The 21039-nt window shown below is 34.5% G+C and overlaps 1 protein-coding gene across 14 annotated transcripts in view; it reads right to left on the bottom strand.

The window, feature by feature from the left end:
- EHBP1 (EH domain binding protein 1) overlaps nt 1-21039 on the bottom strand; it is a 444659-nt gene that overhangs the window by 77275 nt on the left and 346345 nt on the right. For all 14 annotated transcript variants that reach the window (XM_031950538.1, XM_031950539.1, XM_031950541.1 and 11 more), the window contains one exon: nt 6546-6693. In XM_031950538.1, coding sequence (XP_031806398.1) covers nt 6546-6693 — 148 coding nt within the window. The remainder of the gene's footprint in view (nt 1-6545; nt 6694-21039) is intronic.

Genomic DNA, 21039 nt, shown 5'->3' with positions numbered 1-21039 from the left:
AAAAAAGTAAATCTTTCCAAGATTATCTTAAACTTTAGATATCAGATGTCAATAAAGTGGGATTAAGATCAAATATGGTTAATAATCACTCAATTCATCCATTTATTTTTCTCAATATTTCTTTCTGAAATCATTGTGCATTTCCAAATAACGAACATTTATTGAATACCTGCCATGTGTTCAGGATTCTTCCTCAGTTTTTAATCTATGCCAGTGGCATTTAAAATATAATTCAAGGGATCCAATATATCTTTCTACCACAAAACCATCTTTTTCTTTTCTTTTCTATGACTGACTACGGTCTGAAAATATGGTCAGATATGGACGCTTCTAGGTTTTTGTGATATGCAGAGAACTGAAGGCTTCATCATCTACCACCTTGAACACCCTATTCCAGGCAGTATGCTTGTGAGATGTTTAAACAACTACAGTGGTCAATGGCGGTTTCATTTTATTGGCTAGCTAGATGAGATCCCTATCCATACTGCTACTCCACAGTATGTTGAGAGGGCAACTCAATGTTTGTATATGTATTGCTGACCCCAGATAAAAGGATTACTATATGGGAGGGGGAAGAGTAAAAATTGATCCTTTATATATAGCTCAGCTACTCTTAAGAATGGATTTCTCCTTTTTTTTTAAAAATTTTTTTTATTTAGTGCCTTCGATTTCAAGATAAAGCCTTGAATTCTTTTAAACAATTAATGTTGCAGCATTTCTAAACACCTGTGACAATTCTTTTTTTTTTTTTCTTGTTTTACGAGGTAGCATATATATTTTTTTATTTTTTTTAAATAACTTTTTATTGACAGAACCCATGCCAGGGTAATTTTTTACAGCATTATCCCTTGCACTCACTTTGGTTCCGATTTTTCCCCTCCCTCCCTCCACCCTCTCCCCCAGATGGAAAGCAGTCCTAAATAGGTTACAGTAGATCTTGGATACAATATATGTGTGCAGAACCGAACAGTTCTCTTGTTGCTCAGGGAGAATAGGATTTAGAAGGTATAAATTACCCGGGAAGAAGAACAAAAATGCAAGCAGTTTACATTCATTTCCTAGTGTTCTTTCTTTGGGTGTAACTGCTTCTGTCCATCCTTGATCAATTGAAACAAAGTTAGATCTTCTCTTTGTTGAAGAAATCCACTTCCATGTGACATTTCTTTATGCATATTAACCAAACTAAAAGTCCCAGGCTACCAAAAAAAATTAAATCCTATATTGAAAATCTCTCTTCTGGGTTGAAACATGGTGGGTAGAAAATTAGGTAGATGAATAAGGTGAAACATGAGGTAACTGGGAGGGAGCATTGCACAATAGAGTTCATTATGCAACTTACATACTTTAATAATCAATAAGCTAATATACCATATTATATGCAAATATGTTTAGGTTTAAGCAATAATCTTAAGTTAAGGTTAAGATTAATGTTAAGATGCCATAGAAATATAAAGGAAATGAGAGGCCTCAATATTGTAATCAGTAGCAAAGAGCTAAGACCAGCCCTATAATACCTAATAACTATCAAAAATACTTTAATGCAGAACCCAAGAATCCTAATAAGACGATAATAGTATTACTGATAGTATAACACCTAAGTGGTATAGAAAGAATTGACTTAGAGTCAATTATCTCAGACATTAATTGGCTCTGTGACCCTTGGAAAGTCACATAACCTTGCTGACCCCTCAGTTTTTTTCATTTGTAAAATGGGGATAATAATATCATTTAACCTTACTCAGTTGAAGTAAGGATCACATCAGATAATACTTAGGGCTTTACAAACTTTAAACTCTATATAAAGGAAAGCTATTATTATTAATAAAGTAAATATTTCTGAAATATTTGACTTGTGATTTTTGTTTAGGAAGCTTCTGCCTGGTAGGAAACTTCCTTTTATAATGTAGATCAGCATCTTTTTTGCAACTTTTAGCCCTGGAGAATTGTCTGGGTCAATGAGGGGTTTAAGTGACATGTCTAGGGTCACATAGTTAAGGTGTGTGAGACATGGCCCTTTCAAGTCAGAGACCAATTTTCTATTCACTATGTTATACTGCCTCTCATAATAAAAAGTATCCTACAATAATCAAAAACATCTGATTCCTAGAAATAAAAATGTTTTCTCTAATCTGGACTATAATTTCCTTTACAATTTAAACAAAGACGCCAATTGTACAATAACATTACATTTTCAGTAGAACCACCATAACCTATAAACTGAAGTGCTAGTTACTGTGCATGATTGAAATAAAAGATGGAAAATACTAATTTTAATGGAAAATGCATCATTAAAATATTCTAATGGTAAATAAAGCTCATATTGGGATTAGAACATTCTTTGATAAAATTCTTATAGACAAGTACAATTCTTTCGGAATTAGCTACATTTAGAGTATAAAGTATTAAAATTATTTATACTTTATTTGTACTTAAAGATATAGTTGTTTATAAAATACATTTGTTAATCTTAAATTAGACGGCCTTTCATTTTTAACAGCCATATGTATAATAACTGAAATCCAGTTTTAAAACCTGATCAGAAAAATTATGTGACTTTCCAAGGCTCACAGAGCTAATAAGTCTTCGAGGTAGGATTTTAACACAGGCTTCCTAACTCCAAGTCCAATAATTCTTTCACTATTCAGGCTGCTTCCAATACTATCGGTATCATTATCATCTTATTAGGATCTTTGAGTTCTGGATTAAAGTATTTTGATAGTAATTGGATGTTAACAGGGTAATCCTATGCTTCAGATTACCATATTGGGAACTCTCGTTTTATTGACATTTTTATGCTGCCTCAGTGCTTAACATTGTGGCATGTTAAAATTTCCTTTAAAATAACTTGCTTTTTAATCTAGTCCCAAACAAAATAATGGATTCTTGGCAAAATGGTCTATGTTAGAGATAGTGTTTTTTTCAGAGTCCCACTATAACTGACTGCAAGGACCTTGAAACCTTTGGTCAAAGCACATAGAATAAACTATGGAAGAATTTGGTAAGAATTCTCTGCATTTTTCTATTAGCTTTGCCTATTAAAGTGGAGACAGATCTGTGTCCTTATGCTTTTACTCTCAACATCCAGGACTTGGGGAGAGTTGGTTCACTTCTCTGGACCTCAGTTTCCTCATTTGTAAAATGAGTGAGTTGAAATATTGTTGATTCGTTCTGGACCTTTATGTGTTTCTTTAGCAGTATAAAAAATGAGGGAGAAACTAAATGAATTTAAGGATATTTCTCCAATCTAAAATTCTAAAAGATCAATTTACAATGTGACTTTGTTCATATCAAGGCAGGAGGGATAGTTGTAAACTTTTGAAAGAGTGCCTCATGGACAATTGGTCTGATAGCCACTACTGCTCCCTCTAAGATGCTGAGATATATATATATATATATATATATATACACACACCTATACCTTGTCTAAATGACATATTATCCATTGGAATGAAGCATACAGAAGTTTTCTAGTTCAATCTTTTTCTTTTATGATGTGTTAATATTGGTGGTCTAAATAGACCACTAATTTGTGCTTCTGATAAACCATCATTATACTGTTATATTCTTATAAAAGCAGTTCATAGTCATTGCTGAAGTAAAGTGATGAAAGATAAATGGAAAAGACATTTTTAATTACATTATTCAGCTTGTGTGTGGGGGGGTAGTTTTGTTTATCAATAAGTTTGTTCTCTCACCTAATCCTGAGAAAGCCAAATCCCCCTAACATAGGGGTCTTTAATCACAAAATTGTTTTAAAAGTTTTTTTTCTAACTGTATTTCAACAAAATTAGTTTCTCTTGTGATGATAGATTTTATTTTATGCATTCAAAAACATTATTCTGACAAGGGTTCCATGACATAAAACAGGTTAAGAACCACTGTACTAAAGGTTCAAAGCTCATAATTCCCATTCACTTATGTGACCTGATTACAGGTAGATTTAGAAGGAAAGACAATTTAATTAAACAAATTTATGTCATAATTTTAGATAAGTCCAATACCCAACTTAGGTATTTCTCTTTTGGAAGTACCTAAATAAATCTCAGCTTGGTGGAATTTCAGAAAATTTAACTAAAGAAAAAAGATTTCTTTTGGTGGTCCACCAATCTTTTCTCTTTTTCAAAGTTTCTCCTGGCAAGACCCTTTCTAGTCTGAACTGCTCTTCCCAATGAAGAGAATGAAGGAGAGGGTTCAGTGAATGAGAGAAAATGATGCTATTGCATTCAAAGTTAAGCCTGGTTACAAGACAGAATCTGCTGTCTTCTAATGCTCAATATCTGCTAGAGAAGTAAGCATCCCTTAGGCTAACTGATATAGAATCTTCAAAAAGGCAAACTTCATGTTTCATCTATTCTCTCTTCCTCACAGTTGATGCTGGGAATACTCTCCTGGTTCTCAGCTCCCATAACTCTAATGCTGATCACCAGTCTAGGCCACATATGATACTAGGTTTTCTTTGTACTTTTGGGGGAAAACTAAGGAGGACCAGTCCATGGTCTTTGCTTTCTTTAGTCAGGAAAGGCACAGACCTTTCCATTTGGTCTTAGACAAAATAGCTTTAGCTGCTTATCCAGACTAGCATGGTGGGCTAAACTAGTTTTGAGTTTGGGGAGTCAGGATGAGATTAGAGGAGCTGACTTGCCTGTGCAGCCAACATCTCTTTCTAGACTACTAACTACTCCATTATATACTCAATATTCAATTTATTACTAACTATAAATATATAAGCATTTTTTTTTGGTTAAAATAGAACACTTATCTAATCATAACCTTAAAAAAATTACATCACTGGGTTTCATGTCCTCACCTTTGCTACTATACTATAATGCTTTTTGGAATTTTGAAGGAAATCTACATTGGCAGTACAAGGAAGGTATAAGCGAGAAATATGGAAGAACTTTCCTAAAAGATGAGAATTGAGCCTATAAAAGAAAATCAGTAAATAGATCTAAAACATATCTTCAGAATATTTTATATACAGAATGAATTATTAGCATATCAAATGAAATTTCTTTATTAAATATAAATAAAAGGAAAATTTCCTGGTTGGAGAGAAATAAAATCTTATTTGTGAAAAGTTGCAAGCGGTCTGGTAATAAATTTGCTATAAAATGATGGAGAAATGGTGAAGGTACAGTAGTAACCTGGAATGATAAGAGTTCAAAGATCTTACTTATTCAGGAGAGTTCAAGAAACTAGATTTATAATCTTTATGAAGCAATAAGATGAAGGTTGTAACTCATCAAGATATAAAAATTCTAAAGGGAATAAAGTGACAGATACAAGATTATTTGCAGAAGGAGCTTTCAAATTTAATGAAAGGAGGGTTTGGGCACTATAGGCATTTAGCTGAAATTTCTCAGCCAACAGAGGCATTTAATATATAGAATCAACCAAGAGTAGAAGCAATAGGAGCAAATAGTGTGAACTCTTTTCAAAGAATTATTATTTGTGCCCTACAGCTTTAGCTTGCTTTGAAGAAACATTTCCTTTAACTTAGAAACATCTTACCCAGGTTTCAATCCCTAACTCCTCATTCTAATCCATACTTGCCTACTCTTTGGAATGATCTCAGCATTCTGAGATTAGCTTAAAACAAGGAGTATTTTGGCATCATTTTTATTAGATATATATGGGATATATTGATAGAAAAATACAATCCTTCCAAGCATTCTATCCCTCTTGGATCAATAAGGTAAGGAATTCCAAATCAAACATAGGTGGAACTGAACATTATCAGATAAAGTTCTCTTTAATAATGAATAGTTAAAATAATATATACTGGATTTAATAATGACTGTGAGGCTAGATGAAAACTAGTCCTTATTCCAATAAGCTTGATATATTTTTTGTAACATTAAGATGGCATCAGAGAATAAGAAGACTAAATGAGACTGGTATTCAGATTTTGACCAGATTCTGAATTATATTCCATATTGCTTTAGCAAGTATTATTGGAAAGAATACAACTTTTAGTGACATTTTGAATCAGGATTGAAATATTATATTACAAACTATATGCAAGTGATATGTATCAAAGAAATGGGTTCAGTGACTATTGCTCCCATATAATATGCTATAATGAAAATATTTTAATGGCCAAAAAAATGATTCTAGGTTATCCTTTGTAAAAATATGCCAAAAGTAAAAACAAACAAACAAAAAAACCTTTCTTTAAAAGTTTGCCAGCAAAAAGGTCACGTGTACTCCTGAATGTTTCAAGTTTTATTTGGGTTTTCTATAAAATAATCATGTAATAATCAATGTGATATCATTCTGGCCTAAACTATAAAACAGCTCATATAAACTATGAATGTTTTTACCAATGAACATTGTGTTTTTGGACTACTGAGCATTAAAACAGTAAAGTTTGAAAATATAAAAACCCTCTTCTCATTTTCTGGGTTTTCTGATAGAAATGTCCACTTCACATCCTTACACACCTGTTATAACATTCTGAGGTATGAATAAAAGTAACATCCCAAAAGCTCTAACATGGATTTTTAGTTTGTTACTGGAATATGATACAACCTTCTTTAACTCACCTCCAGATGCCTTTGACCTTTCTTTCAACTTTTCTGCAGCTATTTCACTATAGCTGGGAAGTTCTGACATCTTCACTCCAGATCGAGCTTCTGCTATTAGCTGACGAGCTCGCTCTCTCAGCTGCCGACGTCGCTCTTCATCTTGCTGCTAAGATATATTGAACAGTTGCCAACTCAGTAATTGACAGAAATGCAATTTCATTCTCAATCTGATCATCATGATAGTAACTGGTTTACAGCATGGTGCTTGGCCCACATTATAAATAGGATGCTCCATATCAGTTAGGTGTCACACAATTTTTAAAGACATCCCAGAATCAGATTTTTTTTAACCATTAAAAATTACTGTATTAAAATAGTCATTTAAAAACATTTTGAGTTTTTTAAAGTAACTCTCTGGTAACGTATATCACTTAGAAAATGATTAGGAATTATATTTAAGAAGATTTACTGCCACGTTAAATCAGTGTTTTCATAAATTGAATCACAGGTATAGAAAAGATCCATGATATAGGAATAGAATTAATATTTTTGTCCTTTAAGCATAGGATTTAACCTGCCAACTGTTAATAAAAACATAAGTGTTCACAATCTTGTAATATAATATTTACCAAATAAAAGAAATTGACAGCTTTTGTGAGGCAAAATGGGGAGTATCAATTGTTACATAGGATAGTAAATATTCAGTTTATGAGTTGTGTAAAACCCTTTTAAAACTAAAGTAATATTTAAGTTACAACAAATTCAAGGTCTGTTAGTTGAGAAGATAGAATCTATCAAAGCTTCTGATTTAAAAATACAAAACATTGATTTGCTCAATAAATATTTATAGATTTCAAGATAGGGGATATAGAAGGTACTAAAATGAGTAAAACATGGGCCTTTATCTTCAATCAATAGCAATTATTTATTAAACAGTGACATGCTAAGCACTGTGCTAGGAGTTCATTTAATCTCTCACTGTAACCTTGTGAGAAAAGTGCTATTATTACCCTTAATTTACAGATGAGGAAACTAAGGTAGAGATAGATTAAGTGCTTGAATTATATCTTAAATGCAGAGAGGGGATTCCACGGGATGGTCAGTACAAAGGAACAGAGATAGGAGATGGATATGTTATGAATGAAGAAGAAGCAGAATGACAGTTTGGCTGTATTACAGAATGCTGAAGGATAAATTTATAATCTCAGAGAGGAGATAAAACAATAACACAAATAAAAGAAATATAAAGTAGAATTGTTAAATACCAAAAGAAAGACATAAAATTCGGAATTAATGTAGAAGAGGGAAAGGTCTCTCAGCTAGACAATTAAGGAAGGCTTCAAAATTTATTATTGTAACTTGATTTTGGAAGAATGCATGGGATTTCAATAGGAAACGAATGGGAGAGAGTGGAGCAGCAGGTACAAAAACATGGATGCAGTAAAATGTGAGGTGTTTGGGGCGGGGCAGAGGGGGTGGAATAGGAACTAATCAATGTCCAGAGAAGTATAGAAGAGCAATGGAAGAATCAGAATCCCAAAAAACTATTTTAATGACCTAGAAAAAATAACAACAAAGTTCATATGGAAGAACAAAAGAACAAGAATTTCAAGAGAATTAAGGAAAAACAAATCAAATGAAGGTGGCCTACCTATACCAGATCTAAAATTATATTATAAAGCAGCAGTTACCAAAACTATTTGATATTGGCTAAGAAATAGATTAGTTGATCAGTGGAATAGGTTAGGTTCAAAGGACAAAACAGTCAATAACTTTAATACTCTAATGTTTGACAAACCCAAAGACCCCAGCTTTGGGGATAAGAACTCACTGTTTGAAAAAAATTGCTGGGAAAATTGGAAACTAGTATGGGGGAAACTAGGCATTGACCCACACTTAACACCGTACACCAAGATATGGTAAAAATGGGTTGATGACCTAGGCATAAAGATTGAAATTATTAATAAATTAGAGGAACACAGGATACTTTACCTCTCAGACCTGTGGAAGAGGAAGGAATTTATGATCAAAGAAGAACTAGAGATCATTATTGATCACAAAATAGAAAATTTTGATTATATCAAGTTGAAAAGTTTTTGTACAAACAAAATTAATACAGACAAGATTAGAAGGGAAGCAATAAACTGGGAAAACATTTTTACAGTCAAAGGTTCTGATAAAGGCCCCATTTCCAAAATATATAGAGAAGTGACTCTAATTTATAAGAAATCAAGCCATTTTCCAATTGATAAATGGTCAAAGGATATGAACAGACAATTCTCAGATGAAGAAATTGAAACTATTTCTAGTCATATGAAAAGATGCTCCAAGTCATTATTAATCAGAGAAATGCAAATTAAGACAACTCTGAGATACCACTACATACCTGTCAGACTGGCTAGAATGACAGGGAAAGATAATGCAGAATGTTGGAGGGGATGTGGGAAAACAGGGACACTGATACATTGTTGGTGGAATTGTGAATACATCCAACCATTCTGGAGAGCGATTTGGAACTATGCTCAAAAAGTTATCAAACTGTGAATATCCTTTGATCCAGCAGTATTACTACTGGGCTTATATACCAAAGAGATACTACAGAAGGGAAAAGGACCTGTATGTGCACGAATGTTTGTGAGAGCCCTCTTCATAGTGGCAAGAAACTGTAAAATGAATGGATGCCCATCAATTGGAGAATGGCTGAATAAATTGTGGTATATGAATATTATGGAATATTATTGTTTGGTAAGAAATGACCAGCAGGATGATTTCAGAAAGGCCTGGAGAGACTTACATGAACTGATGCTGAGTGAAATGAACAGGACTAGGAGATCATTATATACTTCAACAACAATACTATATGACGATCAATTCTAGTGGACGTGGCCACTTGTGGCCCTCTTCAACAATGAGATGAACCAAATCAGTTCCAATGGAGCAGTAATGAACTGAACCAGCTACGCCCAGAGAAAGAATTCTGGGAGATGACTAAGAACCATTACATAGAATTCCCAATCCCTATATTTTTGTCCACCTGCATTTTTTATTTCCTTTGCAGGCTAATTGTACACTATTTCAAAGTCCAATTCTTTTTATACAGCAAAATAACGGTTTGGACATATATGCTTACTTTGTAATTAATTTATACTTTAACATATTTAACATGTATTGGTCATCCTGCCATCTAGAAGAGGGGGTGGGGAGGAGGGTAAAATTGGAACAAAAGGTTTAGCAATTGTCAATGCTATAAAATTACCCATGCATATAACTTGTAAATAAAAAGCTATTAAAAAAAAAAAGAGCAATGGAAGGCAAAGCTGCAAATATTTGGGATCACATTTTGGCAGATATGAATACTGGGTTAAAGCATTTGAATTTTATTCATTTGGCAATGGAGAAATGATAAAAGATTTTTGAGCAGAAAAGTGATTGTTTTAAGAACAGTAAGCTGGCAGCTGTTAATAATATGGATTCAGGGGACGAAACTAGATGTAAGGAAGGTTAGGAGTTAATTACAATAGTCCACATGAAAGGTAATGAGTATCTGGATGATGTAGTAGCAGTGGGAAAAGAAGAGTGGATGGGTAGGAGCAATATTGTAACAGTGGAACTGGTATAATTTGGTTATTTGATGTGGGGAGTGAGGAAGTAAAGATGCCTGAAGTTTAGAAGTTGGATTATAGGGAAAATTGGTGCTGGATTGGGAATCCAGGGAAGGCTGGTTTGATGGTGTGGAGTGGATGCTTTACATCTGCGTTCTATGAGACCATGAATGAGATGTATTGAATTCAATATATAAGTGGCCACTAAAGCTGGGGAGAAAGTGAAACATTCAGGACTGGCAGTTTTTTGTATAGATATGACACCTGAAATTTCAGTGGATGAGATCACTAAAGGAAAGAGGACAAAGAAAGAAGACTCTAAATGTGGAAGTCTAGTATTGGGGGTGGAGTAGGGACAAAGAAGAATTCATGAGAAAGATATTTGAAGAGAATTAGGATGATGTGGTGTCACAGAAGCCAAGAAATGGGAATATTTCAAGATGTATTCAATAGCGTCAAATATTGCAGAAATATAAGTATTAATATTATTGTTAATGACAACAATGTAAGGTAAAATGCAATGTTCTTCACCCCATCCTCAATGAACAAAATGCCCCTTTTCCCTTCTTTACACCTAAAGAGATTTTCATGAAGACACAACAGAGCAAGAAAAGGCATCCTAGTGTCAAGATTTTAAGGGTACAACTTTGCTATATATGTGCCTTTAAGCTCGAGCTTATTCAATATAAGTACACTACGTATGCAGTGGAAGAATGAACTCCCACATATTCTTACTGTATTGCTTTAGTAAATACCTTTTCGTAAAAGCTAACACATTATTGGCTTATAATCAATGTGTACAACACTGATGAAGGATCATGACTGATAGTACTAAAACCCTCACAATCTTGAGAACAAACCTACAGATCCTGAACCCTCAAAGATAGGGCCAAAAATCCTGAGGGGAGCAACATTTAGGATTTCAACTGGTAACTGGGAGTGTCCAATTCTGGGAATGATCCTGAAGGTTGCTATCAGAGCAAGAATCAACACTCATATGGTGTATTAAGTTTGCAATGCACTTTACATACATAATAATCCTGTGAGGTAGCCACCAGGGATATTATTATCCTAATTTTGCGGAGAAGGAAACCAAGGTTCTGAGAGGTTAAGTGACTTGTCTGGTCTCACAGATACAAATACTGGAGGTGAGATTCACACTCGAGTGTCTCTGAACTCCAAGTTCAACATCCTACCAACTTTGAGATACTGGTGGTTGGATAGAAGGCCACTGATAACCTTTAAGAAAATAAGTTTCAATAAGGATATTAAAGGCAAAAGTAATACGTAAGGAACTGAAGAGACTGGTGAGAGGGGAGACACTAAATTGACAAGCATTTTAAAAAATATCTACTATGTTCTAAACCCTGTGTTAAGTTTAGTGACACAGAAACAAAAATGAAATAGTCCTTGCTAATTAAGGAGTTTATGTTTAGCCAGAGGACAGAATGAAGACACACACATATAATGGGAATATGTACAAAGTAATTTTGGAGGGGAGTTAGTAGCCATTAAAAGGGAGGCCTCGAGGATCCTCCTCATCTAAGGAGGTGGCATTGGAGCTAAACTGTGTAGGGAGTTAAGGATTCTAAGAGATGGACCTAAAAAAGGAGAGTGTTCTAAACATGGGGGATATCTGGTATAGAAGCTGGAAGATTGGAAACTGAATGTTGTGTATGAGAAGCAAGATGGCCAGTTTGGATCAGAGTGAGGGAAAAGTGTAATTTGTTAAATAGCCAGAAAAGTAAATCCAAACCAGGTTATAAAAGATATTTAATCCTACATGTAGAGTGAAGCCAGATTGACGAAAGAGAGGAATGATATGGCCAAAACTGTGTTTAGGAATATCATCTGAGCAGTATGGCCAAAACTGTGTTTAGGAATATCATCTGAGCAGTTATGTAAAGTATGTATTGTGGAGGGAAGAGATCTCAGGTAGGAGAACATTTAAGAGGATATGGAGATAGTCTAGACAAGAGACCTGAAAGGTGATGGTGATTGACTAGAATAGAAAGAAACAGATAACCGAGATAGTAGAGGTGGAATTGTAGAGATTTGGCAACTAATCCATGGTCTGATGAAGGCTGTTGAGTCAAAGAAGACTTCAAGGTTGTGAATCTGGTGACTGCAAGAATGGTGGTGCCCTCAATGGTAATAGGGGAGTTTCAGAAGAGCGATGGGTTTGAATGATGTTATCACTAGTAGAGGGAAAACAACAAACTTAACCCAGAGGGAGTGAATGGCTAATAGCTACTGATAAACATGTAATTTGTCAGCAAACTAAGGGAAAAAAAAGAGGAAAGAGTTGCAGGCTTTTTTGGACAAGACCCATTCATTGTTCTGCTGTTAGGGGAGAAGGGAGAAAATTAAACAATGAAGGGGCCCTAGTCCCAGTTATTCCTCAAAATGACCCTTCAGGTTTTCAAAAGCCTGAAGGCATCACTTCCTCTTCCCTCAAGGGTCAAACCTGAGCATTGGGATGTCTTTTTTTATGCCAGAGATAAATTTTTACATGAGTTCTATTATAGATATATATACCAAAATGTTTTATGTATAATAATGCCTCCTACCAAGAATCTGCACTAAATCAATATGTTACAAAAACTCTTTCCCCAAAACCAACTCAGATGAAATTAGGTATTTGCTGAATGCAACTCACTCCTTCAGATGAGGGTTATTGTTGGATTTTAATATTTTTCATTTGGGGAATGACTAAAGTAATTATCATAGCTACAAGTCATATTAGTTTATGTATAGATAGATTCGATAATACACATCTGAAATAAGCCAAAAGACAAAGAATAAAAGTTCGATTTCACTTCTATTAGAGCAGCTGTGAAAACTATAGCATGTTGTACATATTCTAGAGCCTCTCTCAATTAAATGATTGTACTGGATGTGGTGGCGGCCCAGTTTGGCCAAGCTAAGGTAGCTGTAGTTGCTCAGTCCTCTTTCCCAGGACTGTGTTGCAGTTTGGAGCCTGCCAGGGCAGTCTTGATTACATCTTTAGCAAGCATGGAATAGTGCAGTTTAATAGGAGGGAGGTACAATTGATTGAAAATATGTTATCTTTAACCATTTTTCCTTTAACCTGTTTAATGGTTAATGAACTTAAAGCAATAGCAGACCTATAGTGAAACTTTTAAAATCTGGTGTTCACAATGTTTTCCCTTTTATCCCCTAGGAATTTTAATTTCATGTAACACTACCACAAACTGTCCCTGTCAATCCAGCACCAACATCTTTTGTCACTACTGCTGCCATCTTACTGTATCACAAGGAGGCTGGGTATTATGCTAATGCTATGCTGTTTGAACCCTGATTCTGATATGTCTTCCCTAACAGCAATGTACCAATTATACAATTATATTTACCATCTTCCTCTATCACTGACTGACCCAGTGAATAAAATGTCCCAAAATATCATTCAATCAATTAACCTAAATTAGCTTTTTATAAAGGGATACTTTACTGAAAAGATATAGCAAGAACCAACCCCCTAAAAATGTCTCCTCCCATCACCACCCCTAAAAATGCGTGGATTTTACTTAATACCTCTATCATCTCAGTCAGTGGAGTGTGTGGGTTCAAATTTAAAGTGGCTGCAACAAAGCATTCACCCTATCATGTTCTTGTCAAGAGAACTCCATCAGTCAAACATTTATTAAGCATCTATCATTTGCCATATATTGCGCTAAGTTCTGCTGAGGAAACAAAGGGAAAAACAAAACAGTTGTCTATCTTCTCAAGAAGCTTATTGTCTAGGAGGGAGACAGCATGAAAACTATAGACAAACAAGATATACAGGATAAAATGGAGATAAGAAATAGAGAAAAAGCACAAGCATTAAAGAGGGTAGGGGAAAAGCTTCTTCTAGAAGATGGGCTTTTCGCAGGAACTTAAATGAAGCCAGGGAAGCCAGGAGGTGAAGATGAGGAGGAAAAGAATTTCAAGCATGGGAGACAGCCAGTGAAAATTACATGAGATGGGAGTGTCTTGTGTGGGAAACAGCAAGAAGGCCAGTGGCACTCTATCCTGGGGTATATAAAGGGGATTAAAGAGTAAGAAGACTGGAAAGGGAGGAAAGGCAGATTATGAAGGGATCTGAACCCCAAATAAAAGATTTTACATTTGATCTTGGAGGTAAAAGGGAACAAGTGGAGTTATTTGAATAAGGGGGTGACCTGGGCAGACCTGGCCTTGAATAAGATCATTTTGACAGGTGAGTGAAGAAGAGACTTTTAGAAGAACACCAACCAGCAAATCACTGCAACAGTCTAGGGGTGAGGAGAGGAAGGTCTGTAGCAGGCTGGTGGCAGTGCCAGAAGAGGAAAAAAGGGGTATTGGAGAGCCGTTATGAGAGTAAAACTGTCAGGACTTTCTCTCCTTTCCAATCCCCAGACTAATTTGTGCTTACTTTAGGATTAGCACGTTCATTTTGGCCTATCAGGGCTGGTTTTAGCTGCAATTTGAGGAGAATGTAAACAGCTTCCCCATACTCTTCTGATTCCCCCCACCCCATTTTTCCCATCCCAGACACACTGATTTTTTAAAAAAGTACTATTTTCTGTTTTTTTGACTCTTTGAAGTCTCCCAAGGCATAGTACCAAAGGAAAGAAGATAAAAACAGGAGGTGGCCCTTTTGGAGACAAAGGCTTGCCTGGTGGAAGGAAAGACAGCCTGGAGGAGCTATGTGCTGGACCCGCAAGCAATGGGCCACCTCGTGAGCCAAGGGCTGCACCATGCCCGGAAGCCAGAGATTGACTCCTTCAATGGCAGTGCCGCATCTGGCAGTGAACTGGTGGGGGGAATGCTTTGTATTAGCTGCTTTAAGTTGGAACCCATCTCCCACCATTCTCCTCACCCTCAACTTCCAGCGACAGTTAGTCAAGGGAGGGTATGCTCCTCTCTAGATTTGGAGATGATGACTGTTGTTGTTGTTGTTGGATTTTTTTTTTTTTTTTGCTTTGGTTCTTGCTATATCTTTTTAGTAAATGTGCTTGTAAAAGTTAATTAATATTGATAAAGTGATATTGGGGCACTCTCACTGTCAGGTAGTATATACCAAATATAACTAGTAAATATATGTTAGGAAAAAAAAACACATCACCAAAATGAGAGTTCAGGCTTAGCATCAGAAAGACAAGCTGCCCCTTAAAGGTACATTTAGAACCCTGAGGGGAGATGGAGCTGTCACTTCCCCTTGTCAGTCTTGGGATAAAGAACCTCCATTGTTTATGTGGGTTTCAAATGAAACTGAGAGAAAAGGAAAGGTATTCCTAGTGCAGCAAAATAGTACAACTATGGACCAAAGAGGCACCTTTGTTAAAAGAGGCATTTTTGCCTCTTTTGTGACTGTTTTGTATATATTCCTTCAATTAAATCCTTTTGGTCCCTTTTTATTTTTGGGGGTATCAGCAGGAAAAATCAGTAGGGAATTGGTCAAGGATAAATTGAATGCCAAAATGAGTACTTGATTGCTGGTAAGTTAGATATTTTCTCCTGGGACAACCTTCCAATTTTTTCTAAGGGCACACTCATAACTTCTAACAACATATCTTAGAGGTTGAAGGAATCACTAAGAAATCATCTGAGTCAAACATCATTACTTTATAAAGAAACTGAGACCATATCTAGTATCATAAATTTAGAGCTGAAAGGAACCTTCATTTAACCTTACTCACTTAACCATTTAAACTAATACATTCATTTTGCAAACGAAATTTAGGTCCAGAAAAATTAAGAGACTTGCCTGTACAGGTAGCTGTAGTAGCACCAGATATAGTGGCAAAGTGGGTACTAGAATTAAGATATCTTGATTCATAATAATCTTTAGATGCTGTACCATACTGCCTTCCTTTTATTATTTAGGTGAAAGGAGGAGAATGGTAGAAAGGAAAGAAACTACAGGATAACTACAGTAAGAGCCAGTAGAGTAGTAGAGATGGGGGTAGAGCAAGAGGAAGCATCATAAAAAGTAAAAAATTGTAACACATAGCTTTAAAGTGGTATTTTTAAATCTGGGAAAAATAGGAGAAACAGAAATTCAGGTTTTTAAATAAGAGCATCAAATTACATGATAAACTGAAGAATATGCTAAATTTATATCTCAAACTTAAAAAATCTGAAAACACTAATGAAAACTGATAGTTTACTCCAGGTATCAAATTTCAAATTAATTTCATTATATAGGCAATAAAAGATACATGTAAACCTAGAATTTCATTAATTAAACTAAGATGTAGTAATCATGGATAATCTTAACAGAATTTGAATGAAATAAATTACTGTGTCTTTTTGAAATTGAAATGGGAATCTATTCTTATAAGGGACATGTAAACATCATTCCATGCTTCAACCACTCCCCCCAACCAAAAAAAAAAAAAAAAAAAAAAAGGCAGGGGGAGAGGGAAGAGAACACTTTCCATCTGCAAAGGTTTCTACAGAGTGCTACTTAGCTTGGGCAATCATTAATAAAACCAACACTAAATCCTAATTAGCTACATTTTATCCATTTCCATGTAAATTGTTTGTTTGTACCTATTTACTCATCATTGTTCTTCATACAATAGAAAAATGCAAATGAACGAATCAGAAAGCAGCCCTAATGGGACTTTCTGTTTATAACCATTAGCCCAGAGGTGTGCTGTAATTCAATTCTCTTAGCAGCAAGATTTAGCCTCATTAACAGCCTGCATGGGCAGGTTACAACTCATAAAACCCTACAGTAAACAAAGTACGTGGACACAGCACCAAATCTTGAGCCTGACTGACAGAATCTAGTTCCCTATCAGATTGCCTTGGTTTACTTTTCTCCTAATGTCCTAACACTACAGAGACAATTTTGCTTGGGCCAAGAGCTCTCCAGTGGAATAGCATATCTGCAATGTTTGTTTTCTCACTTCTTACCTTCCCTCAAGACAGAACAGCCAACTTGGGGGGGGGGGGGAAGTATTTGTTAAAAGTATAATTTGGAAATGTTTGCTATTATTATACTAATTAAATATACATTTTAATTTAATGAATTCTATTTGACAATTTTCTTAACTTCCAAGGTTCATCACAATTAAAATGGTTTCATTTGACTATTTCTTACAGAAATACCTCAAGAAATCTAGGATTTTTCAGTGCCATAAAGTATTTTAAAATTGGATTATGTTAAATTTAATGGCCATTCAAAGTAATAATCAAGTTGGTATTCTTCAAATATTAAAATGTCCATGAGTGAATAAATACCTGATTCAGAAAGGAGACCAGAGGAATTGTGTTAATTTCACTTTCTACTGTGCCCACACAACCAGTAAAATATATATTTAATTTTATGTATATATCTGATGATACTTCTTAGAACATTAACTACATATCTTATATCTATTTTGACAACCTCAGAAGAAAAACAGATCAAGCTCAATATTATTCTCTTATAAAAAGGCAGCAATTCAGATTTGCACCTCATTTGTTTATTAATGTCTAAACAGGAGAAAAACTGCGTGTGTGTATGTACATACATACAACTGCAAATACTTTTAGAAACTAGTTAGGGAAAATAAATGTAATTATTACAAATGAAAATGACATAATTTTAGAATCCTATATAAATCAGAAACACTAATTCACTTTCTCATTTAGTCCAGGGGACCAAAAAATCAAATTTTTGTTGTTGTTTTGAGATTAAAGAAAGACTATTTTTAAAAGCTAATTTTTAATGGACTTATCTCGTTTTCATACTTAGTCTACAACAAACATCTATTACTTCTGAATGGACTAAAATTATTGCCAAGTTAATATTCTGATTCTTTCTATTATTTAGAGCATTAGCTTCATAAAATGTGTCTTTTTCTGTTTATTAAGGACTAGTCTAAACCACAAAACAAATTGATGTAAGCAACCAGATTCCTAGCAAGACTGCCCCTTCTACCACCATTTTCAATTTAATTTTGTTACTAGAAGAATTATAATCACTACTAATCAAATAACTTTTTTCTGAAAGAGCATTTGGATTTTTAAAAATCCAGATTATTCATTTTTATATTTGTAAACAGAGAACTATTGTAATGGGCTACCCACTTCTGATGAATTCCTCTTTATGGTACAGTCACTTTGAACATTGAGGGTAGTTAAATGGCAAAAAGAAACAAAATTGTATATATTGATATTATGGATGGTTGAAAAACTCATGTCCAGGAACTTATATTAGTTTCCAGAAAACTGCTGGGTATGTCATACCCATTTAAACTTTTTCTTCATGACCAACATTCTTAGCAAGGAGTAAGGTCTTTCCATGGCATAATACCAGACCTATTTTAAGACATGGACTTAAGACATACCAGACCTTAAGATTTATATAGGATTCTAAAATTATATCATTTTCATTTGTAATAATTACATTTATTTTCCCTAACTAGTTTCTAAAAGTATTTGCAGTTGTATGTATGTATATGAAATCTAGAACTGATGAACTAATAACAATGAAAGATAATAATTTTTCTTATAAACATACTACATTTGTGAATGTATAAAAATTTAAAAGTTTTAGCCTGTTTTTTTGAAATTAAAAAATCTGCTAGGCACAAGGAAAACTTCACCATTATAGGACAAACTCCCCAAGAATGAGTAATGTAATTCCTTGTTTCCCTCCCATAAAAATGTATTGGTATGCAATTTTTATATTTCACAGTTCACCGACATCTCGGCAAGCTTTCTTCCACTGCTTCAATGGTGCTACTTTTAATTTTATCCTCCTTAGTCGTAGTAATTAAAGTGATCAGCAGTGGCATCCCAGCGGCTTTGACACAGCTACAACCCCCTAACAGACTTTTGCTTTTAAGGAGAAGGGGAAGAAAAAGAACTAGAGTTTCATTTCACAGGAACAAGAAAATCAAGCTTCTCCAATCCTCAACTTTATCCAATTGTTCTTTCAGCAGTCTTTGGATCTTAAGAAACAACTAAAAATGGCTGCCATAGGGGGTCCTTTTTGTACTTGCCGAAAACGTCAATGACTGACATTACTTTAGTCCAGAACGATGCTATGGATTTGTGAAGGTGAATTAGAACATGAGAAACTGTCATTGTAGCTACAGAGAACACTACCTACCCCAAGAGTGTCCTTTCAATAGTATTTGATGTTTGCTGCAGATTTAGTTTAAAAAAACATAAAACAGAGGCGGAGTCTTTGAGAAATGTATACAGGTAAATATACATGGAATTAAGTTTAGCAAAAACACTTCTTTTCATATAACTTCAAATAATGTCAGCATGTAATTTTGTTGAGTTTCATACATGAAGAATAAAGAACCCAAATAAATTCTAATCCATCTCAAAACAAAAAGAGACTATGACTTTACTTAACACTGCTAACAGTTCACATGATTCTTCTTTCCAAATTGCTCATGAAATGCCTCGATTACATAGTAGGAGCTAAGAAAAAGAACTTGACGGCCACCCTTTCATCATCAGACAGGAAGCAAGGCTCTGTTATTAGCCATTAGCCAAAAGAAAAAGAGAGAATTCTGTGCTTGTCCAGAGGCAAGGATTACTAAAATGTACCTATTCTATTCACATGCTACAGAACACAGAAGTATAATAAAAAAAAAATTAAATTACAAGATCTTTAAAGATTTGGTTAGACTAGATTTTTACTTCCAGCTTGATCAGCTCTTGTTTAAGTAAATAGGATTTAGGATGAAACATTAAAACTGTTTAGCTGATCTTTTCTAACCATTTCAAACTTTTCTTATGCTGGCTTGTAATATAAGCAGACATGCTTATAAATGCCCACACCTGCTCATTTCTCTGGGGATGTTCTGATCTCTGCCTTTCTAACAAACAAAGAAAAAAAAAATCAGCCTTTCTTGTGGCAAAACAGAGTGGAAAGTCAAAATCTTTCTCAAGTTTGCCCCATCTGGTCAGATTAATTCTTTGGTCAACTTTGAGGATTACACTTATTTCTGTAGTTATTTACTTAATCAAGTTTTAGATTTGTTAAAAAACACACATGTAGTGAAATAAACAAAAAAGTGAATTCTAAAATGATTCTTTGGATCTTTTAAGAACTATATTCTAATACTCAAGCAGACAATGAAGAGAAAGTAACAAAAAAAACTTTAGATTTTTCATTACTATGCTCTACTTTCAATAAACCAATTTCACTGGATTCTTTAGCTCTTAAAACTCCCCATTTTTCTACATGTGCTCTTCATGTTCCAAGATATGGTAAATATTTAAATCGGAACACATATTTTTGACTTGCTGCTGACCAATACATTACACAAAACAAAGTATTCTTAAAAAAAAAATCAATTTATGTGTCAGGTGGGTCAACTTAGACCTGAAATCTGAAAAATTAACATTATAGACCACTAACAAGTTTCATCAGTTCATAAAATTTTATTGAGCATCTATTACTTACAATGTGAAAAAGAAATATTTTAGGATTTCAAGAATAATTATTTTATAAGGGAAATTTAAAGTTAACTCATTAGGACTAAAAGAATTCAAATCTTGAAAAGAGATTTTTTTGATAATTTAATTTTTTTTTTGGAAATTGATAACTTCGTAGTTTAAAAAAACTACAAGAAAAAAAGCATGGCTGACTAAGTAAGTATCACCTTGTGTTACATCCAAGGCCTCTTGCTGGTTGTCTGGCTGCTCTTTTGTAGGCAAAAAGGAGCTGAACGCTCTCTGGCTCCTTAGATCTGGCCCAACAAACGCACTGCCAGTCATGCACATGGATCCAGCTTAAAACCCAGTGTGAGCCTAAAAGAAGCTAGTCAAACTGGCACCTACTCATGCAGAAGGAGATAGATTTGTCATGACAGGCTGATTATTCAATGTAAAGAAACAGTTTAGCTTTTCTAATCTGGTACAAATACATCTTTCTCAGCGAAAAAAGTAAAAGGTCTAACAGTTCA

The sequence above is a fragment of the Sarcophilus harrisii genome, chromosome 2, assembly GCF_902635505.1.
Source record: "Sarcophilus harrisii chromosome 2, mSarHar1.11, whole genome shotgun sequence".
Classification (NCBI taxonomy): domain Eukaryota; kingdom Metazoa; phylum Chordata; class Mammalia; order Dasyuromorphia; family Dasyuridae; genus Sarcophilus; species Sarcophilus harrisii.
The sequence above is the reverse complement of the archived record's forward strand: the minus strand, read 5'-3'. Positions and strand labels throughout refer to the sequence as shown.